This window comes from Salmo salar, chromosome 15 (assembly GCF_965601325.2).
Source record: "Salmo salar chromosome 15, fSalSal1, whole genome shotgun sequence".
In the NCBI taxonomy this organism is placed as follows: domain Eukaryota; kingdom Metazoa; phylum Chordata; class Actinopteri; order Salmoniformes; family Salmonidae; genus Salmo; species Salmo salar.
Genome location: NC_138305.1, coordinates 73,580,139 through 73,595,719, shown reverse-complemented (window position 1 = coordinate 73,595,719; position 15,581 = coordinate 73,580,139). Strand labels below are relative to the sequence as shown.

At 41.8% G+C, this 15,581-nt stretch overlaps 1 protein-coding gene across 4 annotated transcripts in view; it reads right to left on the bottom strand.

Moving 5' to 3' along the window:
- Positions 1 to 843: 843 nt before the first annotated feature.
- Positions 844 to 15,581, bottom strand: part of LOC106572250 (intermediate filament family orphan 2) — a 41,156-nt gene continuing 26,418 nt past the window's right edge. For 2 of the 4 annotated variants that reach the window (XM_014146284.3, XM_014146286.3), the window contains 6 exons: positions 7,685 to 7,870; positions 7,378 to 7,544; positions 6,753 to 6,942; positions 5,321 to 5,419; positions 4,919 to 5,055; positions 844 to 4,736 (listed from right to left, as the gene is read on the bottom strand). In XM_014146284.3, the coding sequence (XP_014001759.1) occupies positions 4,631 to 4,736; positions 4,919 to 5,055; positions 5,321 to 5,419; positions 6,753 to 6,942; positions 7,378 to 7,544; positions 7,685 to 7,870 (885 nt within the window). In that variant the 3' untranslated portion in view covers positions 844 to 4,630. The remainder of the gene's footprint in view (positions 4,737 to 4,918; positions 5,056 to 5,320; positions 5,420 to 6,752; positions 6,943 to 7,377; positions 7,545 to 7,684; positions 7,871 to 15,581) is intronic. The other 2 variants (XM_014146285.3, XM_014146287.3) reach the window with 1 other exon arrangement.

Here is a 15,581-nt window from a genome sequence, read left to right as displayed (position 1 = left end):
TCAACTGTACCGAGCAGATGGCGTCGTGAGGGTGAGCGGTTTGCTGATGTCAGCGTTGTGAACAGAGTGCCCCATGGTGGCGGTGGGGTTATGGTATGAGCAGGCATAAGCTACGGACAACAAACAATTTTATCAATGTCAATTTGAATGCACAGAGATAACGTGCCAAGATCCTGAGGCCCATTGTCGTGCCATTCATCCGCCGCCATCTCCTCATGTTTCAGCATGATAATGCACAGCCCCATGTCGCAAGAATCTGTACACAATTCCTGGAAACTGAAAATGTCCCAGTTCTTCCATGGCCTGCACTCACCAGACATGTCACCCATTGAGCATGTTTGGGATGCTCTGGATTGACGTGTACAACAGTGTGTTCCAGTTCCCGCCAATATACAGCAACTTCACACAGCCATTGAAGAGGAATGGGTTCAACATTCCACAGGCAACAATCAACAGCCTATGCGAAGAAGATGTCACGCTGCATGAGGCAAATGGTCACACCAGATACTGACTGGTTTTCTGATCCACGCCCCTACCTTTTAAGGTATCTGTGACCAACAGATGCATATCTCTTTCCCCAGTCATGTGGGAATACATTTTTTTTAAATTGATTGATTTCCTTATATGAACTGTAACTCAGTAAAATATTTGAAATTGTTGCATTTTCTATCTAATATTTCACACAATGGTGAATGTAACTGTCTGAAATGTGTAGCAACATTCTAGTAATTCAGATTAATTATATTTGTCATCAAGCCAAGAGAAGCACAAATTGAAATCTTACACAGTAGGCTGTCAATTTGCTATCTGCCCCAAGAGATAACGTTAAAATAAAGAGCAGTCTTTTTATTAAAACAATTTTTATTAAATATATGGTTCAGTCACACAGTAGATTTGCAAGCATCTGCATTCAGCTGCATTCTGCACATAAAATACAAATATGAATCTTGCAACTAGCAAATCCCTGGCACCCATGACTGTTCCCAAAGAAACTAACAGATATATTCAAATACGAATGTCAAAAATCAATTTACACATGATTATCCCTTAATATGATTCAAAATTGCTCTTCCATTTTTGGAGAGCATACAAACTATAATGAAATCTAGACATACAGTACATCAATAACAGGCTGTGTGTATCATGATTCATAAATGTTAGTGCTAAAGTAGCATTTAACAAAAATAAAACAATGTAATAAGGCAATTCATATTGATTCTGAGTCCAGCATATCAGTAGCCTGGTCCCAGATCTGTTTGCTCTGTCTTGCCATCTCCTATGGTTGTTCTAATGCCAAATCGACCATAGGAGTTGGCTTTACAGCACAAACAGATCTGAGACCAGGCTAGTGTATCAGTAGGCACACGGGTATTATTTAGATGACCATATTTGGTCATATTTACCCTCTGAAAATACTGAGTGACACCATTCCTCAGAGAGAGTGGAGTCATTTGACACACCACGTTGAGGCCAGATGTGCTGAGAATTGGCACTGGTGCAATGTTTGAAACCGGTTCATTTTTAGAGAGATTTCTAACATAAAAAGTTAGGAAAAAGGTAAAGAGCTTTTACCTTTGTATTTTGGTCTCTTTGATTCCCTTCTGAAAATGATAGGTGCAAATTTGCACTGGTGCAAATTATAAGTATATTTGGCCCCAAGTCTTCTAGGCTGTCAGATTAACAGACGGATCATAATTTCCCAGCAAAAAAAACTAAGACAAGTAATGGAGGTTAGTCCAGAAAAATAAGGCTTGCTTATTGCATAGTACAGTACTTCAACTCAGTTTTACCCCTCCTGTGATGGCTGTGTCCAGATATGGGGGAACTTGGACAAGTTTACCAATTCATACAGTACCTGCAAAGGCACTCTGGGCCTTCTTTGTATGTGCATAAGCAATGGCATCTACATTAAGGCAATCTCAGAATGAATCTAAATCTGACTTCAGTGAGTGAAGATTGACCTCGTGTCCAGTACATTAAATTAATTTTCCCTGCCAACGCGTAGGCCTAGATTCAATCAGATCAAGCTTTAAACGGCGATAGCCAACACCCACATAGCTGATATTTTGAAAGTGTCGGAGGTGTAACTGCGTTGACGCTGTCAAATAGGGGAGCAGCTGCTCTTGTGATCATTGCCACTAAGCCAGAGTTCTGAATGAAAAAAGGAGGCTACAGTTGAAGTCGGAAGTTTACATACACCTTAGCCAAATACATTTAAACTCAGTTAACACAATTCCTGACATTTAATCATAGTATTTGGTAGCATTGCTTTTAAATTGTTTAACTTGGATCAAACATTTCCGGTAGCCTTCCCACAATAAGTTGGGTGAATTTTGGCCCATTCCTCCTGACAGAGCTGGTGTAACTGAGTCAGGTTTGTAAACCTTGCTCGCACACGCTTTTTCAGTTCTGCCCACAAATGTTCTATAAGATTGAGGTCAGGGCTTTGTGATGGCCACTCCAATACCGTGACTTTGTTGTCCTTAAGCCATTTTGCCACAACTTTGAAAGTATGCTTGGGGTCATTGTCCATTTGGAAGACCCATTTGCGACCAAGCTTTAACTTCCTGACTGATGTCTTGAGATGTTACTTCAATACATCTATATGATGCCATCTATTTTGTGAAGTACACCAGTCCCTCCTGCAGCAAAGCACCCGCACAACATGACGCTGCCACCCCCGTGCTTCAAGGTTGGGATGGTGTTCTTCGGCTTGCAAGCCTCTCCCTTTTCCTCCAAACATAACGATGGTCATTGTGGCCAAACAGTTCTATTTTTGTTTCATCAGACCAGAGAACATTTCTCCAAAAAGTACGATCTTTGTCCCCATGTGCAGTTGCAAACTGTAGTCTGGCTTTATTATGGCGATTTTGGAACAGTGGCTTCTTCCTTGCTGAGCGCCTTTCAGGTTATGTCGATATAGGACTCGTTTTACTGTGGATATAGATACTTTTGTACCTGTTTCCTCCAGCATCTTCACAAGGTCCTTTGCTGTTGTTCTGGGATTGATTTGCACTTTTCGCAGCAAAGTACGCTCATCTCTAGGAGACAGAACGCGTCTCCATCCTGAGCGGTATGACGGCTGCATGGTCCCATGGTGTTTATACTTGCGTACTATTGTTTGTACAGATGAACGTGGTACCTTCAGGCGTTTGGAAATTGCTCCCAAGGATGAACCAGACTTGTGGAGGTCTACAATTGTTTTTCTGAGGTCTTGGCTGATTTCTATTGATTTTCCCATGATGTCAAGCAAATAGGCACTGAGTTTGAAGGTAGGTCTTGAAATACATCCACAGGTACAGCTCCAATTAACTCAGATGATGTCAATTAGCCTATCAGAAGCTTCTAAAGCCATGACATAATTTTCTGGAATTTTCCAAGCTGTTTAAAGGTAAATGTAAACTTCTGACCCACTGGAATTGTGATACAGTGAATTATAAGTGAAATAATCTGTCTGTAAACAATTGTTGGGAAAATTACTTGTGTCATGCACAAAGTAGATGTCCTAACCGACTTGCCAAAACGATAGTTTGTTAACAAGAAATTTGTGGAGTGGTTGAAAAACAAGTTTTAATGACTCCAACCTAAGTGTATGTAAACTTCTGACTTCAACTGTATGTAGAAATAATGATGCTCAAATTGAAAATCATTAAACTGAATAATGAGGATTTCTATCAGCCTAATCCAGGTGTAGATTACATCTCACGGTTCAGTGTTCCAACTTGTAAACAACGCTGCATGGGATTTCTGTTAATGCGATTCTCTGCAGCTAATGGCAATGTCTGCTTTAGGTATAATGCTCGGAGCCGCTTGTGGATTTGACAGTTCTAATGCAGTTCCACCTCAGGCACCGCCAAAACAACTGCTATGCAGATGTCGGCTAGCATGGATCTGATAGAACCTAGCCCTTATTTTGAATTATAAACTGGGTGGTTCAAGCCCTGAATGCTGATTGTCTGAAAGTCGTGGTATATCAGCCCATATACCACGGGTATGACAAAACATTTATTTTTACTCTTCTAATTACGTTGGTCACCAGTTTATAATAGCAATAAGGCACCTTGGGGGTTTGTGGTATATGGCCAATATACCACGGCTAAGGGCTGTATCCAGGAACTCCACGTTGTGTCGTGCTTAAGAATAGCCCTTAACCGTAATAAATTGGCCATACACCACATCCCCTCGGGCCTTATTGCTTAAATATATCATATGGACCACTGAATGCTTTGCTAGATCACTAATGGCTGAATATGACCGTTTTTCCTTTATCTTAACATGGTTAGGATGAATACTGGGGTGAATACACAGTAAAATGACCATAGGTGTACAGTAAGTTGAGTGTGTGTAGAGATACTTGTGTTTAGTAGGGGTGACCCCTCTGATCAGTGTTAGGCCAATGAGGAGCAGTGAGGAGGAACCAACACTGCACCTTATTGTGGAATACAAGTTCATCCCTATATGGGTAAACCGGTGAAGCACCAATAGTTTCCACAGGGCTCCTCTTAGATCAACTGGAAACCTGCTGAAGAAAAGGGGGACCACAGCATTGAGGAGCAAAGGCATTTCCTCCATCATCTTCTCTGCGTCAGGTGGTGGGGTAGCCAGGGGCCGGAGGGTCAAGGGTCAGTTATCAGCTGACCCCTCCTACTGCCTCTCCGTCCTTCTCCAGCTCCTCCTGGATCTCATCACTGTTCCCTGAGTCGCTGCTCGCTACCGAGCTGAACGATGGAGAGTTCCTGCACCAGAGATAGGGGAAACAAGGACAGATGTCAGTCATTGATATCTGTGTGATTTGATATCTGTATGATTATGCCTACTGTGTAGCAAGGCCTTTCTCAAGACACATCTCAGTGGAACAATGCACCATTGCATTGAAATGCCATTGTTTGCCATGTGTGGAGAAAGAGGTGTTTCTGACCTGCCGGTGCCCCCTGAGCCCTTGATGAGTCTCCTGCAGGTTTCCATCTGCACATCCAGGCCTCTCTTCATAGAACACATCTCCATGTACTCTTGTAGGTGACGGTTCATATCACTCTTAGCTGTAGCCAACTCATACTGAGGAGAGAGCGAGAATCCAAGATGTGGGAGAGAGTCAAAAGGAGAGTAAGATAGGTGAACGATGTAAGAGAGTAAGAGAAAAAGATGTAAGAGCAAAAGAGTGGGAGGAGATGTGAGCGGGTGAGTCAGAGAGGGAGATTGAAAAGAGAAAGTGGCGCAGAGATTGAGGGGCAAAGACCCTCTGCAGTAATAATTGATGACTAACACACAGGAGAGTGAGTTGCACACATGAACCTTGACCTCTCTTCTCTTGGTCTCTTACCTCTATTTGACCCATGGTCTCCTGGTACTCCTTCTCTCGGTTCTGGAAAAGCATCTCGGTCTCGTCGATCAGGCTGCCCAAACTGCCATCCTGAGAGGCCTAACAATCCCCAACAGACCCATTTAAACAATGTGTACTGTAGCAACGTTCAAAGTGCAGTAGTAGACTTTACTTTGCAGCTTGGAGACACCGTTATCGACAATAAACACTTTCATACAGTTTACATTCGTACAGTCGTAAAATGGATAGATAAGGTAGATAAACATCCCACTGGGCACAGATGTCAGTTCAACGTCCAGTTTTGATTTACATTTGGTTGAGTTGTCAACTAACATTAATTCAACGTGAAATCAGCAAAACATTTCACCATCTCATTGGATTTAGGTTGAAGTTGGGTTAAAAAAAATACTAAAATCCCTTACGTTGATTACTTTTTCAAAATCCAATCCGTTTTCCACGTTGATTCAACACCATCACATTGAGTTTTTTGTTTGAAATGATGTGGAAACAACGTTGACTCAATCAGTTTTGCCCAGTGGGATCGGTCGAACACACAATTTAGCAATACACACACCAATACACAATTAGACAAACAATCAATTCAAATAAATAATGACACAATTGTATTTTACATATATTCCTTAACAGTTTCTGAGGCCACTCAGATTAAATGTCTTACAGCACAAGGGCATGAGGCAGGTTGCCTAGTGGTTAGAGCGTTGGGCCAGTAACCAAAAGGTTGCTAGATCAAAACCCCGAGCTGACAATGTAAAAATATGTCATTTTGCTCCTGAACATGGCAGTTAACCCACTGTTCCTAGGCCGTCACTGTAAATAAGAATTTGTTCTTAACTGACTTGCCTAGTTAAATAAAGGTTTTTAAAAAATTTGGAAATACAGAGGGAAGGCCTAAAAAATTATCGACAGACATACAGGTAACTGACAAAATAAAGCAAACACTCGAGTAAATGAGTAAGGTGGTTCACACAGTTAATTAAGCAATTAAAATCCCATCATCCAGTTGTCCATTAGGGGTTTAAATGCTGTGTGTGTGTGTGTGTGTGTGTGTGTGTGTGTGTGTGTGTGTGTGTGTGTGTGTGTGTGTGTGTGTGTGTGTGTGTGTGTGTGTGTGTGTGTGTGTGTGTGTGTGTGTGTGTGTGTCAACATATCTCAACCCAATTAAACATCTTACGGGAGATTCTGGAGCAGCACCTGAGACCAACAACAAAACACAAAATGATGGAATTTCTTGTGGAAGACAGTTGTAGAATCTATGCCAAGGTGCATTGTTGGTGGCCCAGCGTGGTGGCCCAATGCCCTATTAAGACACTATATGTTGGTGTTTACTTTATTTTGGCAGTTACCTGTATCTGACATATTTGAAAAGTTCCTAGACACTGCTTTTGGATGAGCAGTAGGGGGCAGCACTAACCTGCCCAGGGCCCTCCCCCTGTCCTTCTGCTGCAGCAGCACTGGCTGCAGCACAGGGGGTGTTGTAGTTGGCAAAGTCCTCCCAGAGGAGCAGTGTCTCCTCATTCTCCTCCCAAGTTAGGCTGTCACAGTCGTCATCAAAGTCAAACGTCTCTCTCCTGGTGACAAAGGAATTATCATCTGAGCAAGTTCTGCATAGAAGAAAAGGAGGGAGAAGAGGGGAGAGGGAGGGACAGAGAAAAAGAGAGGAGACATGGAGGTGGAAAGGGAGGGGAGAAAAAAAAGAGAAGACAAAAAAAGAAAGGAGGAAAACCAAAACCAAACGGAAAGGCATGCACATTTTAAAAGGGTTCGCAAATGAAGAGGACAGGGAAGAGAGAAAACAGACAGTGACTGACAGAGATGAAAACATGACAAAGTAATAAAGCACACATGAAACTGACTATGAGATGCTATCTAACGCGACAGACTACAGTGGGGATTTAATTCACAGAATGAGATCATATGGTATCAAACAACACAGTTAGTTGGATGACATATCGACCCTAGTCGTTCAGCTAGCACTCATTAGCAATTGAGGCTAAACAAGAAGTTACATAACACAGGTCAAAGGTTCGGCCACTCACAACTGATTGAGCATGCGTTTCATCTCGTCCGTGATGTTGAGTGACTCTACGACCTGCTCCTTCTCCTCCTCTTCATCCTCCTCTCCACCACCAGACTCAGTTTCAGTCTCAGGACTCCTCTCCTCGTAGACAACCTTACGCTCTTTCCTCCTGCAAGATGCAGCCCCCTGTGAAACCACACACTAGTCAGCTGTGTGGGAACGAGAGTGAAAATGTGGAAAAAACATTTCATGGACATTTGTGTCCTATTTTCCACATGGAATGAGCCCTTTACACAAGGGGTACATATGAAAAGCTATCCAGTTACTTTGCTCTCTGGGGGTGCTCTGGAGGGGCTCATGTGTGGGCTCATGTTGAACATCTTGCTCATGTCTTCTGAGTTGCGTTGCTGAGCCACGTCACAAAGCTTGGCCGTGATGTCAATGCGTCTGCAGATGTCCATGTCCACCTTCATGGCCTTCTTCTGGATCGCAGTGTCCAAGTCTGACATTTCCTACAATAAATATTTCATTGGTTATGATGATGAGAGAATATTATACCCATGAGCTGTGTCACCGTCTACTATTTGCCCAATACTGCAAGTAAGAGTGTACAGTTTTCTGAGGCAGGACCTCAACCTCGCATCATCATCCCATCTTTTAGTTCATCTTATAGTATCTCAAGGCAATGACTTGCAGTTTAAAGGTAATAAACTCACTTAAAGGGGAAGTTTAAGAATATTTATATTTTTTTGTGATTCCATACATTGAAACTAGTTAGGCAGAGTTTGCCTTCTCCCCCTCTCTCCCTGCAATTTACTACTGGAAAGCTGCAAAAACTGGTCTTTTTGACGTCTTTTTGCGCACTTCTAGCTCTGTTCTGTTGTCAGTCAACGAATGATTGAGAAATCCGCGAATTGTGGACTATTCTTTTGTTTTACTGAAAGCCTATGGCCGAATGAGACATAAAAAAAATCAAAAGTACTATCGATTTGGAGTCAGGAAATGTATACTTTTCCACATAAAACGATTGGGATTATTTTATGTGAAGACTGCAAACACAGCAGATATGGGTAACTCTCGTGCTTAAAAACTGAATCTACGGCCCTTATTCACAATCACAGATAAAAATAAAAAAAATTGCAGGAAAAGTTAAAACAGCCTAGAGATTAAGTATACGAAGTAAACAACCTGACCGACTGCAACAACAGTGAAGATGGGTAAGATCTGCACGTGCGCTATTGTGGCGCAAACTCGGTGCCCTTATTGGAGCAAATCGGGGAGAAGGAGCTGGCGCAAAAAGTTGAAAATCTTATCAACAAAGTTGATTAGTTCTGAAAAGTGAAAATCTTATCAACGATAGCCTAAAGTTAGTTCTGAAAAGTGAAAATCCGAAGAGATGGCAGCAAGAGCAAGCTGGTGTTGTTCCTGGCTGCACTTTATATAATAAATATCACAGTTTTTCGTTGACAGATGCAGAAGTAGCGATAAAAACAAGTAAATAAGATGTAAACACTCCTACAGCCAATCTTGCTAATTTACGTATCTGTAGTAAGCACTTAATTGACAATGACTACAAAAGAGATATACAATCGGAACAAAACACCAAAGAAAACTCAAAGACACAGCTGTTCATTCTGTATACCCATGGAATGGATCTCGTGTCATGCCAAAAAACAGAAGAGCGTTTGAGAAGGGAAAGCATCAAAGCGAGTGTGCAGAGCAGCAGTGGCGGTTCTAGACCATTTCAACTGGGGGGGCCGAGCTGGGGCCAGTTGTACTGTTAGAGGGGCCAGTTACATTAGACGTTATTGTTGTCATATCGTTTTCTTCACTGCATTGCAGGCATTAGCAGGCAAAAGACCATGTTCATAATCATCATCGTTGCCACTGTCTAAGAACGATAGCAAAAATGAGTTATGCAAAAATTATTTCATGCTCCACATTTAGGGGGGCCACAAGGGGGTCCAAAATTGTTGTCACAGGGGCACTGGCCCCCCTCCAGAACCGCTAGTGCAGAGCAGACTGGTCTCATAGACTAGACGTAACAGTAAACGTAAATCTGGGACACTCAAGTTAGTATGATATACTGTAGTTATGTTTGATATGGTTATATAAGATAGAGGGGTTACTTAAGGCAAAAATAAAAGTAGGGTGGTTGGTCGGGGTGGATGTGTTGGTGTATGATGCTAACGTCTAGCAACATAAAGGTTATGTGTTTTAATCTCATCACGGACAACTTTAGCATTTTAGCTTATTAGCAACTTTTCAGCTACTTACTACTTTTTAGCTACTTTGCAACTACTTAGCATGTTAGCTAACCCTTCCCCAAACGCTTTTAGCTAACCCTAACCTTAACCCTTTTAGGTAACCCTACCCCTAACTCTAACCTTAACCCTTTAACCTAACTCCTAACCTTAACCCTAACCCTAGCTAACGTTAGCGTTAGCCATCTAGCTAACGTTAGCCACAACAAATTGGAATTCATAACGTATAAGTATAGCAAATTAGTAACATGCTGTACTTTTTGGCAAATTTGTAAACTATTGTACGAATTGCATTCCTAACATATCATATGACTTGTAATTTGTAACATATATGAAATGGCTGATGGACATCCACAAATGAATACATACCATACAAAACGTAACATATCATACTAAATGGGGTGCCTCGGATTTACATACAGAATAATAAGAACTGTTGTGCAGAGGTTGTAGTCTAATCAATGCAGTTCGAGTTGATCTTATTGTGTTGTAACCATTGCACCATATCATGTAGACATTTTTTATTTATTTAACCTTTATTTAACTATAGCCTAGGCGCTCTACCAGTTAGCATATGTGCCTTGTCTTTATGACATTGGGGTTTAGGAGATTATAGACAGTAATTGTGTCATCTTACATTGTAATAGACATTAATTGTGTGCTCTTACATTGCAGAATAAAAATGAAAGGTGATGTTGCATTTTAATTACTTAGGATCGGGTCTAGTCGCTTTTATTCATAATTATAATCTCCAATGTCTGATGTGTTGGTTAGCCATGGTTTATTTGCATGAGAACGTTTCATGCTTTAACAACTGTTTAGCCTTGCATGAAATACATGGCCCCAGGAACCACCTAGGGTAGGCCTATTTGGTTGCATGTAGTCTGGTCTATTGTGTATTTGTAACCCCCACCTCCCCCTGTCGATAGTGGCCATGAGTATCATAACAATTTAATTACTTTTAGCCCCATGGCCACAAAAAATGTATTACAGATAAACGTGGTATCGCATTATACTTGTGTGTTACTGTTAGAGACTATCTGACTTGATCCCGTGTTAATCTATTTATAATTGTATAATTAGCCTAGCAGTACTAATTATCATGTTATGGTTTAGATGGAATAATCTATGTTCATTGTATTTGCAGCGGTAGTAATTATTGTGTTATGGGTTAGATGGAATGATCTATGCGCATTGTATTTGGGCAGAGGGAAAGGGGGCCTGTCTCTTGAGGCCAAGAATGATTCCACGAGGGTTGAATAGCAGTCATGTGTCTGGAGATAGCGTTGACAAATCATAATTACTCATCTATAACCCTTTCTTATATCTTTACTGTTTTATATCATTATATACTCTTGGTGTGAATATAACCTTTTTATATATTCTTAGAGATTGAAAGTAGTGTTAGGTTTAAGCTCTTTGTGTATGAGAAGTGTAATTATCTAGTGGTCTGCAGTGGACTGTAGGAATGTGTACTTCCAATAACTCAAGGCCTCTCCTCACTGACAAGAAGACCCGTGAAAGGCACGGAGGTATACGAAAGCTCTGGATTTAGGCAGGGACACGATAACACCAACGGGAGGAACAGACTCAGTTCTTGCCCAGCAACAGAGATTGATTGTTTAACATAGAAATACAAGAAGGTCACTCCGCCTAATCGGAAGGTATAAATATATGCGCTTGTGTGACCTGCAGGGGTGGTTTTGCAGCTGCAACACCCAGTGTGGTGAATAAATCGAGCTTGAGTTTTTCTTGGGAGTCCGGCGGGATTTTTGTACCAGAAATTAGAATCCAACAGTTAGGATGGAAGTTTTTCTTTGTCAATACACATAACAATAGTACTTTAGCATATAACCCATATGATATCAACTGCCAATAGCTTTCACGTTTAGAATTGTATGTATCATGAACTCCCATTGTGTCACAAATAACTGTGAGGTCAATTTCCCCAACTCACTCGCAGGTTCTGGGCTCAATAGATTGGTCTTTAAAGGACCCCAAAGAACTGCAAGCTCCTCTGGCACCCATGTGAGTTGATGTTGTCTACTGGAACTGTTCACACTTTTTCCCAATGTCTGATGTGTTGGCTAGCTATGGCTTATTTGCGTGACAAACTTTCAGGCAACTGTATAGCCTTACGTGGAATACCTGACCCAAGGAACCACCTGTGCTATATGATTGCCCATAGTATGTCTATTGTGTTTTTGTAAGCCCCACCTCCCTATGTGTATAATTACTTTCAGCACTATGGCCATATGTTAGTAAGGTTAGTAAACATGCTATCACTTGTGTGTTAGGGTGGACATTTTTCTTTGTCAATACACATAACAATAATAATTTGGCATATAACCCATACTATATCAACTATTAATCCCTGTCACATTTCCTTTTGTATATAAATACTGTATGAACTGACAGAATGCTAATGTTGAATTACATTTGTTTTATTAAAGACTGCATCAACAAGTCAAAGCTCTGGGCCTTCCACCCAGCCGGGGCCTGATGTCCTTCAGGCATCCTGGTCCCCTACCCATCTCTTAAAGCTCTGGACCTTCTACCCATGTGTCCCCTACCACTAAGAAGACCAAGCAGGAGGTAACCAGCTCTGTAACTGGCACTTGGCATTGCATTATGAAAACATGATTTTCACGTTTGATTCAAATGGGGTGACAGTAAAGCTGCTTTAAATTTGTCATAATGCGGTCAATCTTCTCTCAGCAACTTAAGTCCATGGGCTTTGCAACTGTGTCCAGAGCTTCAGATTCACCAGAAAGGATCCAAGAGTCTTCGGTAAGTATCCTAGAACAATTGACATATTTTCTATGATTCCATAATGCATAGTCTTATTCAGTATGTGCTGTTATAATTTCTGAACTCTAAGGCCATTTTTGAGTATTGTCTTTCTAAGGAGGATCAGGGAAATAGATCCAGCTACAGCAGCCTCCTCCACCTCATCCTACACAACATCCACGATCTCCACCTTCCCAGCTGGACACCAGCTTTAGCTCCCCTGATTACCAGGACCAGACCTCTGACTACAATCGTGGCCAAAAGTTTTGAGAATGACACAAATATTAATTTCCACAAAGTTTGCTGCTTCAGTGTCTTTAGATATTTTTGTCAGATGTTACTATGGAATACTGAAGTATAATTACAAGCATTTCAAGTGTCAAAGGCTTTTATTGACAATTACATGAAATTGATGCAAAGAGTCAAGATTTGCAGTGTTGACCCTTCTTTTTCAAGACCTCTGCAATCCGCCCTGGCATGCTGTCAATTAACTTCTGGGCCACATCCTGAATGATGGCAGCCCATTCTTGCATAATCAATGCTTGGAGTTTGTCAGAATTTGTGGGTTTTTGTTTGTCCACCTGCCTCTTGAGGATTGACCACAAATTCTCAATGGGATTAAGGTCTGGGGAGTTTCCTGGCCATGGACCCAAAATATCGATGTTTCGTTCCCCGAGCCACTTAGTTAACACTTTTGCCTCATGGCAAGGTGCTCCATCATGCTGGAAAAGGCATTATTCGTCACCAAACTGTTTCTGGATCGTTGGGAGAAGTTGCTCTCGGAGGATGTGTTGGTACCATTCTTTATTCATGGCTGTGTTCTTAGGCAAAATTGTGAGTGAGCCCACTCCCTTGGCTGAGAAGCAACCCCACACATGAATGGTCTCAGGATGCTTTACTGTTGGCATGACACAGGACTGATGGTAGCGCTCACCTTGTCTTCTCCGGACAAGCTTTTTTCCGGATGCCCCAAACAATCAGAGAAAATGACTTTACCCCAGTCCTCAGCAGTCCAATCCCTGTACCTTTTTCAGAATATCAGTCTGTCCCTGATGTTTTTCCTGGAGAGAAGTGGCTTCTTTGCTGCCATTCTTGACACCAGGCCATCCTCCAAAAGTCTTCGCCTCACAGTGCGTGCAGATGCACTCACACCTGCCTGCTGCCGTTCCTGAGCAAGCTCTGGCTGCTGCCATTCCTGAGCAAGCTACTGGTGGTGCCCCGATCCCGCAGCTGAATCAACTTTAGGAGACGGTCCTGGCGCTTGCTGGACTTTCTTGGGCGCCCTGAAGCCTTCTTCACAACAATTGAACCGCTCTCCTTGAAGTTCTTGATGATCCGATAAATGGTTGATTTAGATGCAATCTTACTGGCAGCAATATCCTTGCCTGTGAAACCCTTTTTGTGCAAAGCAATGATGATGGCACGTGTTTCCTTGCAGGTAACCATGATTGACAGAGGAAGAACAATGATTCCAAGCACCACCCTCCTTTTGAAGCTTCCAGTCTGTTATTCAAACTCAATCAGCATGACAGAGTGGTCTCCAGCCTTGTCCTCGTCAACACTCACACCTGTGTTAACGAGAGAATCACTGACATGATGTCAGCTGGTCCTTTTGTGGCAGGGCTGAAATGCAGTGTAAACGTTTTTTGGGGGATTCAGTTCATTTGCATGGCAAAGAGGGACTTTGCAATTAATTGCAATTCATCTGATCACTCTTCATAACATTCTGGAGTATATACAAATTGCCATCATACAAACTGAGGCAGCAGACTTTGTGAAAATTAATATTTGTGTCATTCTCAAAACTTTTGGCCACGACTGTACATACGGTACCTCCAACATCCACCAAATCAAGTCTGGAGTCTTGAGTTAGACTCAACCACATCTTAAACAAACCGTGATCAGTGGATTGTGCATGGAGTCCAAGATCATGGATCTCATTAAGCTTATCGAAAAGTGTGGGTCTGCCATAATCAACACCAGCAAAATATTAAAAGGAAGCCAAATCAAGATCAACTGGCAGAGCGCATTTAAGGATGTATGGGAAGTTGGGAATCTTGCCCGAATGTTAGAAGGATGTCACAGGCTAATGTAGTTGCACCGTCTTCAGTGCTGTTCACTGGTGACACTTTCACAAACATAAATTACTATGCTGAACTATGTCAAATACAGTTCCCTTCACAAACAACATACTTTTCAGTCCTCTTACTTCCTACCCGTCACAACCCAGGATTACAGACAGACTGAAGCAGGAAAAGATCATTTCCACTATGGTTCAGGATGGAAATGAAGGGAAGGCTGTCCACATCTGTGGTGACAGAAGGAATGACAGCCCTGGCTGGCTACTCCGCTAAATTTACGACATATAGGTAATTGAAATTATAACCAGATCATAATAAATGATATTCATATCATAATCAATATTTTTTTAAGGGAGATTTTAGTTCTCCATAGCATATGTATGAAACAATGGGTTCTCTACTTGACATGAAAATCATTCATTCCTTCCTTCCTACAGCTTCATGGATGACAAGACCAAGAAAGTCATTCAAGCTAATGTGATTTCGGTAGGTCCATTCATTGCAGTTATTGCTTCCAGTATAGTCAATGTGAATGGTCAAATGTTAATGGTATTTCAAATCTGTTTTTGTATACCTCTTATTTTTTGTATTTTCCAAAACAGGTCACTGAAGCCACCAGCTCAATTTCAATTGAATCAGTTGGATTTCGGGGAGAGGACTGAAAAGCATACTGACAGAAATAACCGTGGCCATCTGCATGGCAATTCATCGTTACCCCAAATTCCATAATCGTCACAGCCTACCTTTCACCATCAATAAGAAAAAGAATGCGAGAAGAACACCCAACATGAGCTGGATTGCTGGCATGTTTCAAAGGGTAAGTTTATAACTAGTCCACCAACAGCCGTCAACCAATCATGTCAATGCGGAGCTATACGGAGCCCTCCACATCAATTTTGCCTCTGGAGGCTCCGCGTTTGCGTCAAGCCATCCATACGGTGCCTCCGAGCACATTTTCAGATCAAGCATGAATTGGCTTTTAGACTGTGCATGGAAGGTGTTAGCAACCACCTTGCATTATCATGCTGAAACATGAGGTGATGGCGGTGGATGAATGGCATGATAATGGGCCTCAGGATCACGGTATC